General features: G+C 43.2%; 1 protein-coding gene across 1 annotated transcript; it reads left to right on the plus strand.

Annotated features, from left to right (window-relative positions):
• Window positions 1-1,073: 1,073 nt before the first annotated feature.
• On the plus strand, window positions 1,074-19,584 carry LOC308297434 (apoptosis-stimulating of p53 protein 2-like; the record flags this gene model as incomplete). Its single annotated transcript, XM_080740840.1, has 8 exons — window positions 1,074-1,160; window positions 10,462-10,599; window positions 11,843-11,980; window positions 13,224-13,361; window positions 14,809-14,942; window positions 16,239-16,405; window positions 17,047-17,249; window positions 18,937-19,584. The coding sequence occupies 8 exons, from the start codon at window positions 1,074-1,076 to the stop codon at window positions 18,976-18,978; spliced, it is 1,047 nt and encodes a 348-aa protein (XP_080596966.1). The 3' UTR covers window positions 18,979-19,584.
• Between the last annotated feature and the right edge of the window lie 1,134 nt (window positions 19,585-20,718).

Here is a 20,718-nt window from a genome sequence, read left to right on the forward strand (position 1 = left end):
CGTAAATGGCTATTTTCACTGTTTCACTATCAATTAGTGTCATTAACTGTTGCGCCCCTAAATCGGAGCAAGCAGTATTTTACAGTAGAAAATGTGAATTAATTTTTGTCTTTACACTTTTTTTTTTGTTTGTTCTTTTTTCTAGCTTAACTGGTTGTTTTCGATAGGTTCACCACACAGTGCATGATATGAATGACAGGAGGATGATGATGATGAAGAAGATGATCGTGATGATGATGATCGTGCTTTTTGAAAATGTCCCCCTTTCTGTTACCGTGACAATCCCTTGAGGCTTGGTACTTTTGCCTTGGTCCTTTACTTGGCAAATATGCCTCAGTTTAACATAATATACAGTAATGGCTGCATCAACAACAGCTCTACAGCTTTTCAAACTTGGATTCTTTCCTCAAACCACCATTCCAGCTCTGGATTCTAGAATGTGCAATGATCACCATGATGTGGTTGATGATTTTGCTTAAAAAAAAAGAGAGAGACCTACTGCTATGCTTTTGACTCTTCTGTGGTCGATGACACCCAAGAAGCCAGCCTCCTTCTCTTCCCCGGGCTGGCAATGTGGCCGAGATACCCACAGACATACATATACTAACATATACTGCAGCAGGTTGAATATTGGTGTGAAGGAGATCATAGGCAAGAGACCAAGGAGGTGATATAATAATATGTCGTTTTTTTAATCACTTTATTATACAGATTGTTTTAGAGGCGTTGCGATGAGAAGGCCACTCTTGAAGGAGCACTCTTCACCCATGTTTCCCCTTTCCCCCAACCCCATCTTCACATAATTAGTCCTTGCTAATCGTGGTTGTCGGGTGGAAACCTTTTTATCATTTAAAAAAAAATAACTAAACTAGTGAAAACAGCCGATCTACAAGCACACAACGCCTCGCACCGCGAGGCGTTGTGTGCTTGTAGATCGGCTGTTTTCACTACTTTCGTGCGACGGCCTTGTCTGATGAAGCAGGGCTTCGCTTCGCAAAAAAAAAACATACACATTTGAAACTTGGAGATACAAGGTTTCTACCCGACAACGACGGAATGATGATCGTTATAAGATGGCGCCGTTTCCGTCTAATCACTGTGACTGTGTCTCGTTGGTTGGCTGCTGGGGACAGGTCAGCAGCCTGCCTGTAGTACCACTGGTACCAGTGACATACATCATCAATGGGGGATTCCTGGCTAATAGAAACCCCGGCCTTTTCGCTTCCCTGGAGCCATTGTTCCATGTTTTGAAAGAAAGTTTGAAATCTTGTTTTGAAATGACCACTGTCATCATCATCGTGCTTATCGATGCCATCATCAATAAGCACGTTTTCCAACCATCCACGGCCCACCGCTGAGACAGCTTGTCGACGGCGTCCTGTAGTGAGCATTCCATAATTACAGTATAATAGTCCATGGGCCATACGAGATGTCGGTATCGGAAAGGTGGCAAAGGTTATCATGCATTTTTGAAAAGCTCTATATCTGTAGATTATAATTTGGTATGATAACCCTTTCTGAGACACAGCTAAATTGGTGTTATCAGCCGCTAGAGTTTTGCACAAAAAACATTCCTTGGGCTAAAAGACGGCCCCACAAGACTATGGTTTAGTGATGAAAAGTGATGAGTCATCACTTTTCACACTTTTGTAGGGGCCGTTTTAGCCCAATGAATGTTTTTTATGCAAAACAGATGTTTGCAATGGATTTAGAATCATGAAAAACCCCTAGTTTGACCCCTCATATGTTACTTAAAGCAGATTAATCTTTTGCTTTTTTTCCCTGTAATGTAAAGTTAATGGGACACCAACTCTAGCGGCTGATAACACCAATTTAGCTGTGTCTCAGAAAGGGTTATCATACCAAAATATAATCTACAGATATAGAGCTTTTCAAAAATGCATGATAACCTTTGCCACCTTTCCGATACCGACATCTCGTATGGCCCATGGACTATAATATGGATTCATATATTATATACAGTACGTACATACAATATGTATGGAGGTGATAAAGACGCAAACCGTTCCTTTAATCCAGTGGTTCTCAAAGTGGGCTCCAGGGGGGCCTCCCCAGGGGTCCTCGAGAGGGGTTCCAGGGGGTCCCCAACCAAATGTCTGATAGTTGTCTGTAACTCTGAGAGCATACGAATGGATTGTGTTCCATTTGTACCACAGTGTAGATTCGGGGTATCAAAATGGTATCAAATGGGCCATATCAAACTGGGCGGTCCTTGAAATGAAAATGGTTGAGAATCATTGCTATTAGTTGTTAAAAGGCTTCTTTTATGGGGGATCCGTGGCTGTGGGCTAATATGTGTCAATTTGGGGGGTCCTTGACATGAAAAAGAACCACTGATTTGATCCAAACCCTCTTCAATCTTTGTTGTTTTGTAGTAACGGTGAACGATGCCGTTCTCTTTATAACGAGTGCAGTTATTTTTTTTTAAGTCTCATGTTTCACTAAACCCGTCTGCCATCAGTTGATGCGTTCTAAATCCCAGACATCATGGCTGTCAACGCAGATATATTTATTTTTGCTACCTATCGTTCTATTTTCTTGTCCTCTTGGCAATATACTGTAACCACACACACACACACGTAGTATTTCCCACATTTACAATAAAAATACTTTGTACTACTAAGTATTTGTGGTGATTTTTATACTCGTTTCTGGCCATTTGGTGCCATTTCTCTTGAGTGTTATCTTAGGAGACTGGGGGTACGTAACAAAAGGTATCTTACCACACTGATCTCTTGCTTAGAATATCGGATTTTAACCTAAGATTCCATGATTTTATTCAATGCACCAAGAAAGAACATTGTGTGTGTGTGTGTGTGTGTGTGTGTGTGTGTGTGTGTGTGTGTGTGTGTGTGTGTGTGTGTGTGTGTGTGTGTGTGTGTGTGTGTGTGTGTGTGCGCGCGCAGAGCGTGTGCGTGTGCGCGCGTTGCACACACACAGTTGGCATTCACTGACTATGGGACAACTAGCAGGTGACACTGACTGCACAGACTACAACTGAATGGAATCATGACATGATATCATCGTATAGCGCCTGGGTATAGATAGGATCCTGCTGTAAGGAATATTTTCAGGCTAGTATATAATAGTAATGAAATGGTGCTAGGCCCACTCAGCTATGTTTACAATGATGTGCCTGCCTGGGACTGGGCCTGAACTTGGAGAAAATGGAAATAACAATACATTGACGTAATGAAATTGGGACACTTTTTTTGTATTGTTTGTTATTTATGGTACACTTGCATCATCACAAAGTGGTTTGTACTCTGTAATGATGCTTTGATAAAGTGTTTAAGTATGTCATCTTAAGTGTGTGTGTGTGTGCGTGCGTGCGTGCGTGCGTGCGTGCGTGCGTGCGTTGGTGACGAAACTTTTTTGCATACATCGACTAAGCCCCTCCCCTTCATTAACATACGGTCGTCTGCATTTTTTACGCGCTGGGAAACCTACCTTAACGCCCTCATTAGCATAATGTATGCGAGCATAATGTATGCGCACCACGCCCACACGCATTTCCAAACCACGCCCCGCCCCCAATTTGCATATGTCGACTAAGCTCCTCCCCTTCATTTACATACGGCCGCCTGCATTTTTTACGCGCTGGGAAACGCCACTTAACAGCCTCATTAGCATAATTTATGCGAACCACACCCACACGCATTTCCAAACCATGCACCGCCCCCAATTTGCATACGTTGACTAAGCTCCTCCCCTTCATTTACATACGGTCGTCTGCATTTTTACGCGCTGGGAAAGGCCACTTAACGCCCTCATTAGCATAATGTATGCGAGCATAATGTATGCGCACCACGCCCACACGCATTTCCAAACCACGCCCCGCCCCCAATTTGCATATGTCGACTAAGCTCCTCCCCTTCATTTACATACGGCCGCCTGCATTTTTTACGCGCTGGGAAACGCCACTTAACAGCCTCATTAGCATAATTTATGCGGACCACACCCACACGCATTTCCAAACCATGCCCCGCCCCCAATTTTTTTAAGTCGACTAAACTCCTCCCCTTCATTTACATACGGTCGTCTGCTTTTTTTACACGCTGGGAAACCTACCTTAACGCCCTCATTAGCATAATGTATGCGAGCATAATGTATGCGCACCACGCCCACACGCATTTCCAAACCACGCCCCGCCCCCAATTTGCATATGTCGACTAAGCTCCTCCCCTTCATTTACATACGGCCGCCTGCATTTTTTACGCGCTGGGAAACGCCACTTAACAGCCTCATTAGCATAATTTATGCGAACCACACCCACACGCATTTCCAAACCATGCACCGCCCCCAATTTGCATACGTTGACTAAGCTCCTCCCCTTCATTTACATACGGTCGTCTGCATTTTTACGCGCTGGGAAAGGCCACTTAACACCCTCATTAGCATAATGTATGCGAGCATAATGTATGCGCACCACGCCCACACGCATTTCCAAACCACGCCCCGCCCCCAATTTGCATATGTCGACTAAGCTCCTCCCCTTCATTTACATACGGCCGCCTGCATTTTTTACGCGCTGGGAAACGCCACTTAACAGCCTCATTAGCATAATTTATGCGGACCACACCCACACGCATTTCCAAACCATGCCCCGCCCCCAATTTTTTTAAGTCGACTAAACTCCTCCCCTTGATTTACATACGGTCGTCTGCTTTTTTTACGCGCTGGGAAACCTACCTTAACGCCCTCATTAGCATAATGTATGCGAGCATAATGTATGCGCACCACGCCCACACGCATTTCCAAACCACGCCCCGCCCCCAATTTGCATATGTCGACTAAGCTCCTCCCCTTCATTTACATACGGCCGCCTGCATTTTTTACGCGCTGGGAAACGCCACTTAACAGCCTCATTAGCATAATTTATGCGAACCACACCCACACGCATTTCCAAACCATGCACCGCCCCCAATTTGCATACGTTGACTAAGCTCCTCCCCTTCATTTACATACGGTCGTCTGCATTTTTACGCGCTGGGAAAGGCCACTTAACGCCCTCATTAGCATAATTTATGCGAGCATAATGTATGCGCACCACGCCCACACGCATTTCCAAACCATGCCCCGCCCCCAATTTGCATATGTCGTCTAAGCTCCTCCCCTTCATTTACATACGGTCATCTGCATTTTTTACGCGCTGGGAAAGGCCACTTAACAGCCTCATTAGCATAATTTATGCGAACCACACCCACACGCATTTCCAAACCATGCCCCGCCCCCAATTTTTTTAAGTCGACTAAACTCCTCCCCTTCATTTACATACGGTCGTCTGCTTTTTTTACGCGCTGGGAAACCTACCTTAACGCCCTCATTAGCATAATGTATGCGAGCATAATGTATGCGCACCACGCCCACACGCATTTCCAAACCACGCCCCGCCCCCAATTTGCATATGTCGACTAAGCTCCTCCCCTTCATTTACATACGGCCGCCTGCATTTTTTACGCGCTGGGAAACGCCACTTAACAGCCTCATTAGCATAATTTATGCGGACCACACCCACACGCATTTCCAAACCATGCCCCGCCCCCAATTTTTTTAAGTCGACTAAACTCCTCCCCTTCATTTACATACGGTCGTCTGCTTTTTTTACACGCTGGGAAACCTACCTTAACGCCCTCATTAGCATAATGTATGCGAGCATAATGTATGCGCACCACACCCACACGCATTTCCAAACCATGCACCGCCCCCAATTTGCATACGTTGACTAAGCTCCTCCCCTTCATTTACATACGGTCGTCTGCATTTTTACGCGCTGGGAAAGGCCACTTAACGCCCTCATTAGCATAATTTATGCGAGCATAATGTATGCGCACCACGCCCACACGCATTTCCAAACCATGCCCCGCCCCCAATTTGCATATGTCGTCTAAGCTCCTCCCCTTCATTTACATACGGTCATCTGCATTTTTTACGCGCTGGGAAAGGCCACTTAACAGCCTCATTAGCATAATTTATGCGAACCACACCCACACGCATTTCCAAACCATGCCCCGCCCCCAATTTTTTTAAGTCGACTAAACTCCTCCCCTTCATTTGCATACGGTCGTCTGCTTTTTTACGCGCTGGGAAACCTACCTTAACGCCCTCATTAGCATAATGTATGCGAGCATAATGTATGCGCACCACGCCCACACGCATTTCCAAACCACGCCCCGCCCCCAATTTGCATATGTCGACTAAGCTCCTCCCCTTCATTTACATACGGCCGCCTGCATTTTTTACGCGCTGGGAAACGCCACTTAACAGCCTCATTAGCATAATTTATGCGAACCACACCCACACGCATTTCCAAACCATGCACCGCCCCCAATTTGCATACGTTGACTAAGCTCCTCCCCTTCATTTACATACGGTCGTCTGCATTTTTACGCGCTGGGAAAGGCCACTTAACAGCCTCATTAGCATAATGTATGCGCACCACGCCCACACGCATTTCCAAACCATGCCCCGCCCCCAATTTGCATATGTCGTCTAAGCTCCTCCCCTTCATTTACATACGGTCATCTGCATTTTTTACGCGCTGGGAAAGGCCACTTAACAGCCTCATTAGCATAATTTATGCGAACCACACCCACACGCATTTCCAAACCATGCCCCGCCCCCAATTTTTTTAAGTCGACTAAACTCCTCCCCTTCATTTACATACGGTCGTCTGCATTTTTTACGCGCTGGGAAACGCCACTTAACAGCCTCATTTGCATAATGTATGCGCACCACACCCACACGCATTTCCAAACCATGCCCCGCCCCCCCTCATTTGCATAAGTCGGCTTAATTTACATAATTAATGCGTGCGACGCCCACAAAACTCATTACGTTAGGCCCACTCATTAAGTCAGACTCCTCCCTCTTGTTGAAACCACGCCCACTCATTAAGTTAGACTCCTCCCACTCATTAAGTTTGACTCCACCTCTTGTATTTGCGTCCACGTCAGCGCGGTGAAGAGAACGCTTGTCATGCGGCCTCATTTACATAATTAATGCAGACCACGCCCCAACCTCATTTACATGATTAATGCAGACCACGCCCCCAATTTGAATAATTAGTCTAATTAGCCCCGCCCCCTGCATTCGCGTATAATTAGCAACAAGACGCGCGCGTCAAATGCATGTTGTGCAGGCTCATTTACGTAATTGATGCAGACCACGCCCCAACCTCATTTACATAATTAATGCAGACCGCGCCCCCAATTTGAATAATTAGGCTAATTAGCCCCACCCCCTGCATTCGCGTGTAATTAGCAACAAGACGCGCGCGTCAAATGCATGTTGTGCAGTCTCATTTACATAATTAATGCAGACCACGCCCCCAACCTCATTTACATGCCATGCCCCCAATTTGAATAATTAGGCTAATTAGCTCCGCCCCCTGCATTCGCGTGCAATAAGCAACAAGACGCGCGCGTGGAATGCATGTTGTGCAGTCTCATTTACATAATTAATGCAGACCACGCCCCCAACCTCATTTGCATAATTACGGCAGACCACGCCCCCAACCTAATTTGCATAATTACTGCAAACCATGCCCCCAACACATTTGCATAATTAATTAGGCTAATTAGCAACAAGACGCGCACGTCGAATGCATGTTGTGCAGTCTCATTTACATAATTAATGCAGACCACGCCCCCAACCTCATTTGCATAATTAATGCAGCCTCATTTACATAATAATCATTTGCATAATTAATGTAGCCTCATTTACATAACAATATGTAAATGAGATTATTTATTTATTTATTTATTTATTTATTTATTTATTTATTTATTGAGGAAGGAAGAAAGAAAGAAAGAAAGAAAGAAAGAAAGAAAGAAAGAAAGAAAGAAAGAAAGGTTGCACGCTATTTAATTATTTATTTATTTATTTATTGAAGGAAGGAAGGAAGGAAGGAAGGAAGGAAGGAAGGAAGAAAGATGTACGCTATTTGTTTATATATATTTATTTATTTATTTAGCCGATAGGCAGACGCCTGGGGGGGGGGGCGGAGACCCGATTCCGGATAAGCGGTTGAAGATGGATGGATGGATGGATGGATGGATGGATGGATGGATGGAAGGAAACATAGTCGGGAGGGAAATAAATAAATACATAAATAAATGAATGAATGAATGAATGAATAAATAAATAAATAAATAAATAAATAAATAAATAAATAAATAAATAAATAAATAAATAAATAAATAAATAAATAGTCAGTCTCGACAGGGGCCTCATATAATAATAATAATTAATGAAATAAATAAAGCTCCTTTTAGTTGACCTTGTACCAGTGAGCCCAGCCAGTGCAGGGGGCGGGGCCATAATTAATTAATTAATTATTTAAAGAATCAGTAGCCTACGCAGTCGGGGGAAAGTTAGTTGCCGGGGCCAATGTGTCCTTTCGGCCTGGTGCAGACAGGGAAATAATTAATTCATTCATTCATTCATTAAATAAATACAGCCAAGGAGTGTGTGTGTGTGTGTGTGTGTGTGTGTGTGTGTGTGTGTGTGTGTGTGTGTGTGTGTGTGCAACGTTTGGCATGGATAAATAAATAATTAAACCAGTAAGACTCCCTAATATATACTGCGTGGCGATTTGCGTGATTTTAGGGCAAAATCTGTAGGAGTAGTGTCCAGAATGGGTTTCGCCTCATGGTGGCGCTAGAAGAGGAGGAGAGAATCGATGGGTGGAGGGCAAGGACTGTCTGTGCAAAATTTGGCACGGATCGGCCAGCGGTTGCAGAGATAGGTTGCAGAGATATGAGCAGTGCAAAAGTGTGACGGACATACAGACAGCTGGTCGAGGTTTCGATAGTAACTGCGACCTGACGGTCGCAATCATTCATTTGTCAGCCTCGACAGTGGCGGCGCCCAAAACAGCTGATCCACAAGCTCACATATGCAGCCTTGTAGATCGGCTGTTTTTATTGTTTTATTTTTTAAATTGTTTCCCCTGCATAGTGCTTTGTTCTATCCGTCATTCAATGTTATATGAGATACTTCAATGGTTTCCTGTGGAAATAAGCTTAGTCTTTTCTAGGATCTCCTTTTAGTTGACCTTGTACCAGTGAACTGTACTGTCAATGACACTGTATACCTATGACAGTCCTATATCAATAATTAGTTCATTCATGAATGACTTCCCTGTGGAAATAAGCCAACAACATTACTGGGATCTCCTTTTAGTTGGGCTTGTACCAAATCATGTTTATTACGTATCTATCTATCTCTCTATCTTCCTATCAATTAGTCACATGCATTCACATTGCACTGAATGCACGCACGCACAGGTCAGCTCAGCTTAGCAGCTGGCTTTTTTTTTTTTTTTTTTTTTCTCTCAGAGCTCCAGACTCAGACACCGAGGTCTCGGAGGGCACCCAAGCCGGACTGCGTGCTCTGGCTGCGGCCGCGAAGCGGCCGCGGCCCCCCTCAACCCCCTGGAGCCAGGTAGAGTCTGGTGAAATAAGAACCTATCTCCCTTAATTGACACTAGCTGCCATGGCAGCTACGCTAGAAAACCCAAACCACGTAACCAATCAAGCCAGCCATGGCCCCCCAGCCCATGGGATACATTCTCCTGGCAGCCGGTTGGCTCTCCCCAATCACCTGACCAGGAAGTGTTCTCTCTCCTTCTCTGTTTACCTAGGAGCAGACGCATGAGTTGAGTGTTGCTTCAAACTATGTCAAGGGATGTATATAGATGTCACATTGCTCTGTTCAATTGCACAACTTGGGACAACATGAGACGACGCTGTGTACATTTGGACACAAGACGTGGGTCAACGTGCCTTGTGAGGAGAGGAGAGGAGGTGATGCACCATGGTGTCATGAACTTCAAACAGAAGCAGCGCGAGGAACAGGCAGAACCAGACGGCACTGAGGGTGAGAGGAATGAAAATAATGCTGTAATGCTTTGTCACAAAGATTGTATTTAGTTATAATATTCTAAATGAACTAAGCCAGTGGTTCTCAAACCTTTTCATGTGAAGGACCCCCAAAATGATATTTATTTGGCCACGGACCCCCATCTCAAAATATTTAGTTCCAGGGACCACCCAGAAGCAAAATGTGAGTTACAAACGTTCGCTTTGAAAATACATATATTCAAAGATTTGCACACATTTTCACGACTCTTTCAAAAATAGCAGATCTACAAGCTCGCAGCGCGGCACTCGGTGCCGCGCTGTGAGCTTGTATATCTGCTATTTTTCAATAGCTAAAGCATTCAATAATTCTAGACCTAAACGGCTTAAGAGCCTCTTGAAACGAGCACCTCCTCTTTTTCTGCTTCGAAACACCGAAGCAGGCGGACATTATCTGGACGCAAACACATAGATTTAGTCTCTCTTGCTTTCTTTATTTTATTTGTTTTGTGTTGCTGCTTGGGATTCCTGATGCCTCTGTGGCGCGGCTCACCGGTGGTGTGATTGTGTTCTGCAGGGCAAGAGGACCAACCTGCGTAAGAACGGCTCGGAGCGCATCAGCCACAGCATGAGGGTCAAGTTCAACCCGCTGGCTCTGCTGCTGGACTCCTCGCTGGAGGGAGAGTTTGACCTGGTGCAGAGGATCATCTACGAGGTGAGGAAGCTGCTCCGATCGATCGGTGGCAGATTTAAATTAGCCGATTTATTCAATTAATGATGCGATCGGCCGTCACCGATCCGGAAAGCGTATCTTTTATAATATAGCTGCTCAGTTTACATCCTAAATGGCTGTTGCCACACAGCACAGTCTGATTGGTAGAACACGTTTGGTGGTGGAAGTAATGCAACTGCAGACATCCTTTTGTTAGGTATATTAGTTTAAATAATTTTGAATTCATGTTTCTATAATTTGCAATAATTCAACTGTATGGCATGCTAATGTTTTGTATTTGACATTGTATTTTATTACTACATACGTAATTAATCAATAATCATCTATAACAGAGGTTAAATATTTTCCTTTAAAAATAAATCGGTATCGGCGGATCATGAAAAAATAAATCGGTGATCGGAATCGACCTCCAAAAAAGTGATCGGAGCATCCCGGAGCACTGGTTCCCATTTAGGGATGGGACGATATGAAAGTTTCATGTCCCGATTATTGTGACCAAAGAAATGGTGATTTACAATCGCGATAATCAAAATATCCCCAACATTATCCCGGTGGCGGAACATTTGCCAAAAAAAAATCAGATCTACAAGCTCACAACGCATTACGGTTGCGACGCGTTGTGAGCTTGAAGGTCGGCTATTTTTTGGGCAAAGAGATTTGGTAGAGAGTGAAAAAAAGACTATCAAGTATGTTATTTCCAGGTTAGTTTTATCGAGGGTTTAAATGGTAATGGATGGGACGATAATCGTTGTCGTTTATGCAACTCGGCAAATAAAAGGTGAATTGATCCCAGTGCATGACGGAGGATAATTTCGCGGTTTCATGTTTTTTTTATCACGATAACCGACAATAACGATTATCGTCCCATCCCTAGTTCCCCAACAGTGGGTCGGGACCAGTGTTGGTCGTGTCGCGCACGTACAGCTTGTAGATCGGTTGTTTGGGTCCCGGGGCAAACCTCTAATTTCAATTGATTATTATCACTAATTAACCACTTCAACCCTATTTACATTTCGGCCATTTGAAAATAGCCGATCTCATCGCGACACATTGTGAGCTTTCAAAAGATTTTTACGAGTTACTTTACTTACTTACTTTTAAGTACATTTTTATGCCAATACTTTAGTCTCTCTTGCTTTCTTTATTTTATTTGTTTTGTGTTGCTGCTTGGGATTCCTGATGCCTCTGTGGCGCGGCTCACCGGTGGTGTGATTGTGTTCTGCAGGGCAAGAGGACCAACCTGCGTAAGAACGGCTCGGAGCGCATCAGCCACAGCATGAGGGTCAAGTTCAACCCGCTGGCTCTGCTGCTGGACTCCTCGCTGGAGGGAGAGTTTGACCTGGTGCAGAGGATCATCTACGAGGTGAGGAAGCTGCTCCGATCGATCGGTGGCAGATTTAAATTAGCCGATTTATTCAATTAATGATGCGATCGGCCGTCACCGATCCGGAAAGCGTATCTTTTATAATATAGCTGCTCAGTTTACATCCTAAATGGCTGTTGCCACACAGCACAGTCTGATTGGTAGAACACGTTTGGTGGTGGAAGTAATGCAACTGCAGACATCCTTTTGTTAGGTATATTAGTTTAAATAATTTTGAATTCATGTTTCTATAATTTGCAATAATTCAACTGTATGGCATGCTAATGTTTTGTATTTGACATTGTATTTTATTACTACATACGTAATTAATCAATAATCATCTATAACAGAGGTTAAATATTTTCCTTTAAAAATAAATCGGTATCGGCGGATCATGAAAAAATAAATCGGTGATCGGAATCGACCTCCAAAAAAGTGATCGGAGCATCCCGGAGCACTGGTTCCCATTTAGGGATGGGACGATATGAAAGTTTCATGTCCCGATTATTGTGACCAAAGAAATGGTGATTTACAATCGCGATAATCAAAATATCCCCAACATTATCCCGGTGGCGGAACATTTGCCAAAAAAAAATCAGATCTACAAGCTCACAACGCATTACGGTTGCGACGCGTTGTGAGCTTGAAGGTCGGCTATTTTTTGGGCAAAGAGATTTGGTAGAGAGTGAAAAAAAGACTATCAAGTATGTTATTTCCAGGTTAGTTTTATCGAGGGTTTAAATGGTAATGGATGGGACGATAATCGTTGTCGTTTATGCAACTCGGCAAATAAAAGGTGAATTGATCCCAGTGCATGACGGAGGATAATTTCGCGGTTTCATGTTTTTTTTATCACGATAACCGACAATAACGATTATCGTCCCATCCCTAGTTCCCCAACAGTGGGTCGGGACCAGTGTTGGTCGTGTCGCGCACGTACAGCTTGTAGATCGGTTGTTTGGGTCCCGGGGCAAACCTCTAATTTCAATTGATTATTATCACTAATTAACCACTTCAACCCTATTTACATTTCGGCCATTTGAAAATAGCCGATCTCATCGCGACACATTGTGAGCTTTCAAAAGATTTTTACGAGTTACTTTACTTACTTACTTTTAAGTACATTTTTATGCCAATACTTTAGTCTCTCTTGCTTTCTTTATTTTATTTGTTTTGTGTTGCTGCTTGGGATTCCTGATGCCTCTGTGGCGCGGCTCACCGGTGGTGTGATTGTGTTCTGCAGGGCAAGAGGACCAACCTGCGTAAGAACGGCTCGGAGCGCATCAGCCACAGCATGAGGGTCAAGTTCAACCCGCTGGCTCTGCTGCTGGACTCCTCGCTGGAGGGAGAGTTTGACCTGGTGCAGAGGATCATCTACGAGGTGAGGAAGCTGCTCCGATCGATCGGTGGCAGATTTAAATTAGCCGATTTATTCAATTAATGATGCGATCGGCCGTCACCGATCCGGAAAGCGTATCTTTTATAATATAGCTGCTCAGTTTACATCCTAAATGGCTGTTGCCACACAGCACAGTCTGATTGGTAGAACACGTTTGGTGGTGGAAGTAATGCAACTGCAGACATCCTTTTGTTAGGTATATTAGTTTAAATAATTTTGAATTCATGTTTCTATAATTTGCAATAATTCAACTGTATGGCATGCTAATGTTTTGTATTTGACATTGTATTTTATTACTACATACGTAATTAATCAATAATCATCTATAACAGAGGTTAAATATTTTCCTTTAAAAATAAATCGGTATCGGCGGATCATGAAAAAATAAATCGGTGATCGGAATCGACCTCCAAAAAAGTGATCGGAGCATCCCGGAGCACTGGTTCCCATTTAGGGATGGGACGATATGAAAGTTTCATGTCCCGATTATTGTGACCAAAGAAATGGTGATTTACAATCGCGATAATCAAAATATCCCCAACATTATCCCGGTGGCGGAACATTTGCCAAAAAAAAATCAGATCTACAAGCTCACAACGCATTACGGTTGCGACGCGTTGTGAGCTTGAAGGTCGGCTATTTTTTGGGCAAAGAGATTTGGTAGAGAGTGAAAAAAAGACTATCAAGTATGTTATTTCCAGGTTAGTTTTATCGAGGGTTTAAATGGTAATGGATGGGACGATAATCGTTGTCGTTTATGCAACTCGGCAAATAAAAGGTGAATTGATCCCAGTGCATGACGGAGGATAATTTCGCGGTTTCATGTTTTTTTTATCACGATAACCGACAATAACGATTATCGTCCCATCCCTAGTTCCCCAACAGTGGGTCGGGACCAGTGTTGGTCGTGTCGCGCACGTACAGCTTGTAGATCGGTTGTTTGGGTCCCGGGGCAAACCTCTAATTTCAATTGATTATTATCACTAATTAAACACTTCAACCCTATTTACATTTCGGCCATTTGAAAATAGCCGATCTCATCGCGACACATTGTGAGCTTTCAAAAGATTTTTACGAGTTACTTTACTTACTTACTTTTAAGTACATGTTTATGCCAATACTTTTGTACTTTCAGTCAAGTACATTTTGAATTTCCGGACTTTTACTTGTAACAGAGTATTTCTATATTCCATCACTGATACTTTTAAGTAAAGAATTTTAGTACTTTATCCACCACTGGTGTTTGGTACTATTTGGCCATTCGAAAGTAGCAGATATACAAGATCCATCAGCCTATTTGGCCATTCGAAAGTAGCAGATATACAAGATCCATCAGCCTAATATATTAGGCTGACAGGTGTGCCTGGAGCTCAGACCAGGCCCCAGTGCCTGTATTTCTGTGACTAACAAGTCAATATGGCGCCCCCAGGTGGACGATCCGAGCCAGCCCAACGACGAGGGCATCACTGCCCTGCACAACGCTGTGTGTGCCGGACACACAGAGATCGTCAAGTTCCTGGTGCAGTTTGGAGTCAACGTCAACGCTGCAGACAGCGACGGATGGTAAGTGGCCGCCGTTACAATCGTGATGACGAAAAATCACATTATGTTTTCCATATGTATGGAAAGTAAAGCCCTGCTTCATCAGACAAGGCCGTCGCACAAAAGTAGTGAAAACAGCAGATTTACAAGCACACAATGCCTCGCGGTGCGAGGCGTTGTGTGCTTGTAGATTGCCTGTTTTCACTAGTTTAGTTCATTTTTTTTAAATGATGAAAACAAACGGTTTTGGACATACAAGGTTTCCACCCGACAATGACGATATATAGCTTGCTGCTTAGAAAAAAATTAAATAGGGCTGTCACGATTATTATATAATCGTCTAATCGCAATTATTTGACATAATCGCAAATATTTTGTCATAATCGTGAATTTTGAAAAATGCTCATACTTTTCAAACATTTTCAGAAATAGTGGAAATAGCAGATCTACAAGCTCACAATTGTGAGCTTGTAGATCGGCTATTTCCACTATCAATGTTCTTTTTTTAAGTATAAAGTTATCAAATATTTCATATTTTCTTTGTATGTTTAGGTTATGTGTCATATCTGCCATGTGCAACTTCAAAGCCTAAAAGCCAAACAGTAATGTAATTACTGTTAAATTACACAATTAAATCGTTAATCGCAGTAATTTGAGTGACAATTAATCGTCATGTAAGATGCCATAATCGTGACAGCCCTAAATGTAAACATAAAATGTAAAGATATGTTAAAATGTATTTTTTTAAGAGAAATGCCAGCTTGAGGGGCGGCATAGCTCAGGGGTAGAGAAACCGTTATTAGAGCACGAAGGGTTCCCGAAGGGTTCCCAGTTCGAATCCGGGCTCCCCCTGAGTTAATGTCGAAGGGTCCTTGGGCAAGACTCTGAACCCCTAATTGCTCCCGGTGAGTAGGTTGGTACCTTGCATGGTTTCCTCCGCCACCGGTGTATGAATGTGTGCGTGAATGTGTGAATGTAATGCACAATCTATGTAAAGCGCTTTGGATAAAAGCGCTATATAAATGCACCATTTACCATTTACCATTTTCCTGATTTTATATACAGCCAGGAAGGGTGTAGTTAGGGTGTAGTGCTCAAATACCTGTAGATGTTCTGGCTACGCGAGACTAGGTTCTATCCTAACCTTTCTTTTTTGTCAATTAAGTCCTGTGTAAAATGACCCCAGAAAATGCGGTTGTAAACTGTAACTCTCTCTCTCTCTCTCTCTCTCTCTCTCTCTCTCTCTCTGTCTGTCTCTCTCTCTCTCTCTCTCTCTCTCTCTCTCTCTCTCTCTCTCTCTCTCTCTGTCTGTCTCAGGACGCCGCTGCACTGTGCGGCCTCCTGTAACAACGTGCAGGTGTGTAAGTTCCTGGTGGAGTCTGGAGCGGCGGTGTTCGCCATGACCTACAGCGACATGCAGACTGCTGCTGATAAGTGTGAGGAGATGGAGGAGGGATACACGCAGTGCTCCCAGTTCCTCTACGGTAAGAGTGTGTGTGTGTGTGTGTGTGTGTGTGTGTGTGTGTGTGTGTGTGTGTGTGTGTGTGTGTGTGTGTGTGTGTGTGTGTGTGATTTATTATTGTTTATTGTGATTAAAAAACATAATCATAACGTGGAGATTTAGATTTATCGTGAGATTGTCCTCTGTCATGCACTGGGATCAATTCACCTTTTATTTGCCAAGCTGCATATCAGGCACCATTTAAACCCTCTATGATTGGTAAAACTGACCAGGAAATAACGTACTTGATACTGTCTCTTTTCACACTCTCTGCCAAAAAATAGGCAATCTATAGCTCACAATGCGGAGCTTGTGGATCTGCTATTTTTCAACGACAAAATGATGGTCGTTATAAGATGGCTCCGTTTCCGTCTAATTTTTGCAAGTCTTTGAATATATTTTTTTAAAAGCGAACATTTGTAACTCAAATATTGCTTCTAGGTGGTCCCTGGAACGACATATTTTAAGATGGGGGTCCGCTGCTAAATACATATAATACCGGGGGGGTCCTTGACATTAAAATGTTTGAGAACCACTGATCACAGGTTTAACAAGAACCTTAGCAGGGCATTTTTTAGAATCAGGTCCTCAGGTCATAACCCCCACCTCTCCCCCACTCCCCAGGCGTCCAGGAGAAGATGGGCATCATGAACCGGGGCGTGGTGTACGGCCTGTGGGACTACGCCGCCGAGAACGCCGACGAGCTGTCCTACCACGAGGGCGACTGCATGGCCATCGTGCGCCGGGAGGACGAGGACGAGGTGGAGTGGTGGTGGGCGCGCACGGCCGCCGGCGCCGAGGGGTACATCCCCCGGAACCTGCTAGGGGTGAGTTCACGGAGGAAGATAATGATAGCCAGTGGCAGAACGATTTTCACAGTGCTTGATCGGCTTTCGGGCCCAAACTCCAAAATGTTAATTTTCTTGAAAATGAGTTCAAGTGGAGTTGGGAGGTTTTGACCGACGTGCTTTTTACTACTTTTCATTGGTTCAATATTATTTTAACCAACACACAGACGTAAAGGGTGTTCAATAGCACATATTTATGAAAACAAGAGAGGGCCAATCGGGTGGAGTTAGCTGGTTTGGCAGAAAGTGTGGAGTTAGGAGGTTTTGGCCCAAGCACTTTTTACTACTTTCCATTGGTTCAATATTATTTTAACCAACACTCAGATGTAAAGAGTGTTCAATAGCCCTGATTTATGCAAAAAGAAATCAAAAACCTCAAAAATGGAGTTAAGAGGTTTTGGCCAGACAGTGACGATACAATCCGATAGTAATCATTGCTATAGAGTCTTTGTTCAGTAACAGGTGTCTCCCTGTTTCTTCAGCTCTTTAATAAACAGAATAAATCAACCTTTTTTGGTTGGGATACAGATTTTATCCAATCAGGAACTCATACAGGATACAGGTTAAACAAGTGGTATCGGAAGCGATGACACAAAGAAATGAGCAGACAAAATGGAACTGGAACAATATATCATTGAAGCTGATAAATGGGTTCTCTCTTATAATTGGTTTAAAATTTCCAACCCACCTAAAAGAATATTTTCTGTTCTGAGACAGGGAGACTGTTACAAAAAATATACATATATAAAACTCTATAGCAGTGATTAATAATGGCGGCAGTGGCTCAGGGGTAGAGTTGCCGTCTTAGAACACGGAGGGTTCCCGAAGGGTTCCCAGTTCGATCCCGGGCTCCTCCAGAGTTGGTGTCGAAGAGTCCTTGAGCAAGACTCTGAACCCCTAATTGCTTCCGGGGATAATGTTTAATGTTTAACAAAAACAAAAATGTCACTTACCCTACCTTTAATTCATAATTATACGTTTGGGTTCCGGGGAGACACCAAATGTATCTTTTGGGCCCTGAGCTGCAAAGATTGGGAGCCCCTGGATTTAACGTTGTGTCCCTTAACCCATTTAGGCCTAGAATTATTGAATGCTTTAGCTATTGAAAAATAGCAGATCTACAAGCTCACAGCGTGGCACCGAGTGCCGCGCTGCAAGCTTGTAGATCTGCTATTTTTGAAAAAGTTGTGAAAATGTGTGCAAATCTTTGAATATATGTATTTTTAAAGCGAACGTTTGTAACTCAAATTTTGCTTCTGGGGTGGTCCCTGGAACTAGATATTTTGAGATGGGGGTCCGTGGCCAAATAAATATCATTTTGGGGGTACTTCACATGAAAATGTTTGAGAACCACTGACATAGTAGTCTCTCAAGAACAGACTAACTGAGCTCCAGTTCAAGTGAAAAGAACCTTTTCTTTGACGATGGCTCGCCAGATTGCTGACATCGAAACATAGATTTTTCAAAAAACCTTAGAAGGATTCAAATGACACTTATAGAATCGGGTCAAAATTCTAATTTTCATGATTTTTCAAAAATAGCAGATCTACAAGCTCGCAGCGCGGCACTCGGTGCCGCGCTGTGAGCTTGTATATCTGCTATTTTTCAATAGTTAAAGCATAAAATAATGTTCTAACTGGGTTTATGTCTCCTGTCCTCCCAACAGCTCTACCCCAGAATAAAGCCCCGTCAGAGAAGCCTGGCTTAGAGGAGGACATGTCCCACTGTGTCAGACACACAGACAGACAGACTGAGAGGACACAGACACTCACTGGACATCTTCAGCTGGGTGGACCACCAGAGACAAAGCAATCAAAATGAAGAACGTGGAAATAAGACCAAACCATATGAAGGATCTTTAAAAAAATGAACTATGAACTATTATGAACACCACACTAATAGCTGGGCCCGGGAAACCACAGTACGTTTCTGGTCCAACTGGCACTTTTTTTATATAACGTCTCCACAGACAGGATTTCCACATCTATTTTTCCAGACCACTCCTTGATGTACTGTACACTAATGGCATTATGCTGTATTGCTCCCTTTCCTTTTTTTTATTTTCTATTTTTTAACTTGTTTCATAATGAGATTTAAGCATCTGGGGCCGTTTATAATGCGTGCGACCCCCGAGCCATTCTGTTGGGATGTCAAATGGAATAGGGTTGCAATATTCTATCGGTTTACTTTTTTCGATTAATCGGATAATCGAGAAGGGGTTCAAATTTAAATTGTATTTTACTTTTTTTTATAATCAACTAAATCGACGAGTCTGACTGATTAACCACTTTAGCCCTATTTTATATTTCGTTCTACAATGGTGTTAAGAAAAAAACAGCCAAAATAGCCGATCTACAAGCTCATTAACTCGTAAATGGCTATTTTCACTGTTTCACTATCAATTAGTGTCATTAACTGTTGCGCCCCTAAATCGGAGCAAGCAGTATTTTACAGTAGAAAATGTGAATTAATTTTTGTCTTTACACTTTTTTTTTTGTTTGTTCTTTTTTCTAGCTTAACTGGTTGTTTTCGATAGGTTCACCACACAGTGCATGATATGAATGACAGGAGGATGATGATGATGAAGAAGATGATCGTGATGATGATGATCGTGCTTTTTGAAAATGTCCCCCTTTCTGTTACCGTGACAATCCCTTGAGGCTTGGTACTTTTGCCTTGGTCCTTTACTTGGCAAATATGCCTCAGTTTAACATAATATACAGTAATGGCTGCATCAACAACAGCTGTACAGCTTTTCAAACTTGGATTCTTTCCTCAAACCACCATTCCAGCTCTGGATTCTAGAATGTGCAATGATCACCATGATGTGGTTGATGATTTTGCTTAAAAAAAAAGAGAGAGACCTACTGCTATGCTTTTGACTCTTCTGTGGTCGATGACACCCAAGAAGCCAGCCTCCTTCTCTTCCCCGGGCTGGCAATGTGGCCGAGATACCCACAGACATACATATACTAACATATACTGCAGCAGGTTGAATATTGGTGTGAAGGAGATCATAGGCAAGAGACCAAGGAGGTGATATAATAATATGTTGTTTTTTTAATCACTTTATGATACAGATTGTTTTAGAGGCGTTGCGATGAGAAGGCCACTCTTGAAGGAGCACTCTTCACCCATGTTTTCCCCTTTCCCCCAACCCCATCTTCACATAATTAGTCCTTGCTAATCGTGGTTGTCGGGTGGAAACCTTTTTATCATTTAAAAAAAAATAACTAAACTAGTGAAAACAGCCGATCTACAAGCACACAACGCCTCGCACCGCGAGGCGTTGTGTGCTTGTAGATCGGCTGTTTTCACTACTTTCGTGCGACGGCCTTGTCTGATGAAGCAGGGCTTCGCTTCGCAAAAAAAAAACATACACATTTGAAACTTGGAGATACAAGGTTTCTACCCGACAACGACGGAATGATGATCGTTATAAGATGGC

This window comes from Nannobrachium achirus (assembly GCF_963921795.1).
Source record: "Nannobrachium achirus genome assembly, chromosome: 13".
Taxonomy (NCBI): Eukaryota; Metazoa; Chordata; class Actinopteri; order Myctophiformes; family Myctophidae; genus Nannobrachium; species Nannobrachium achirus.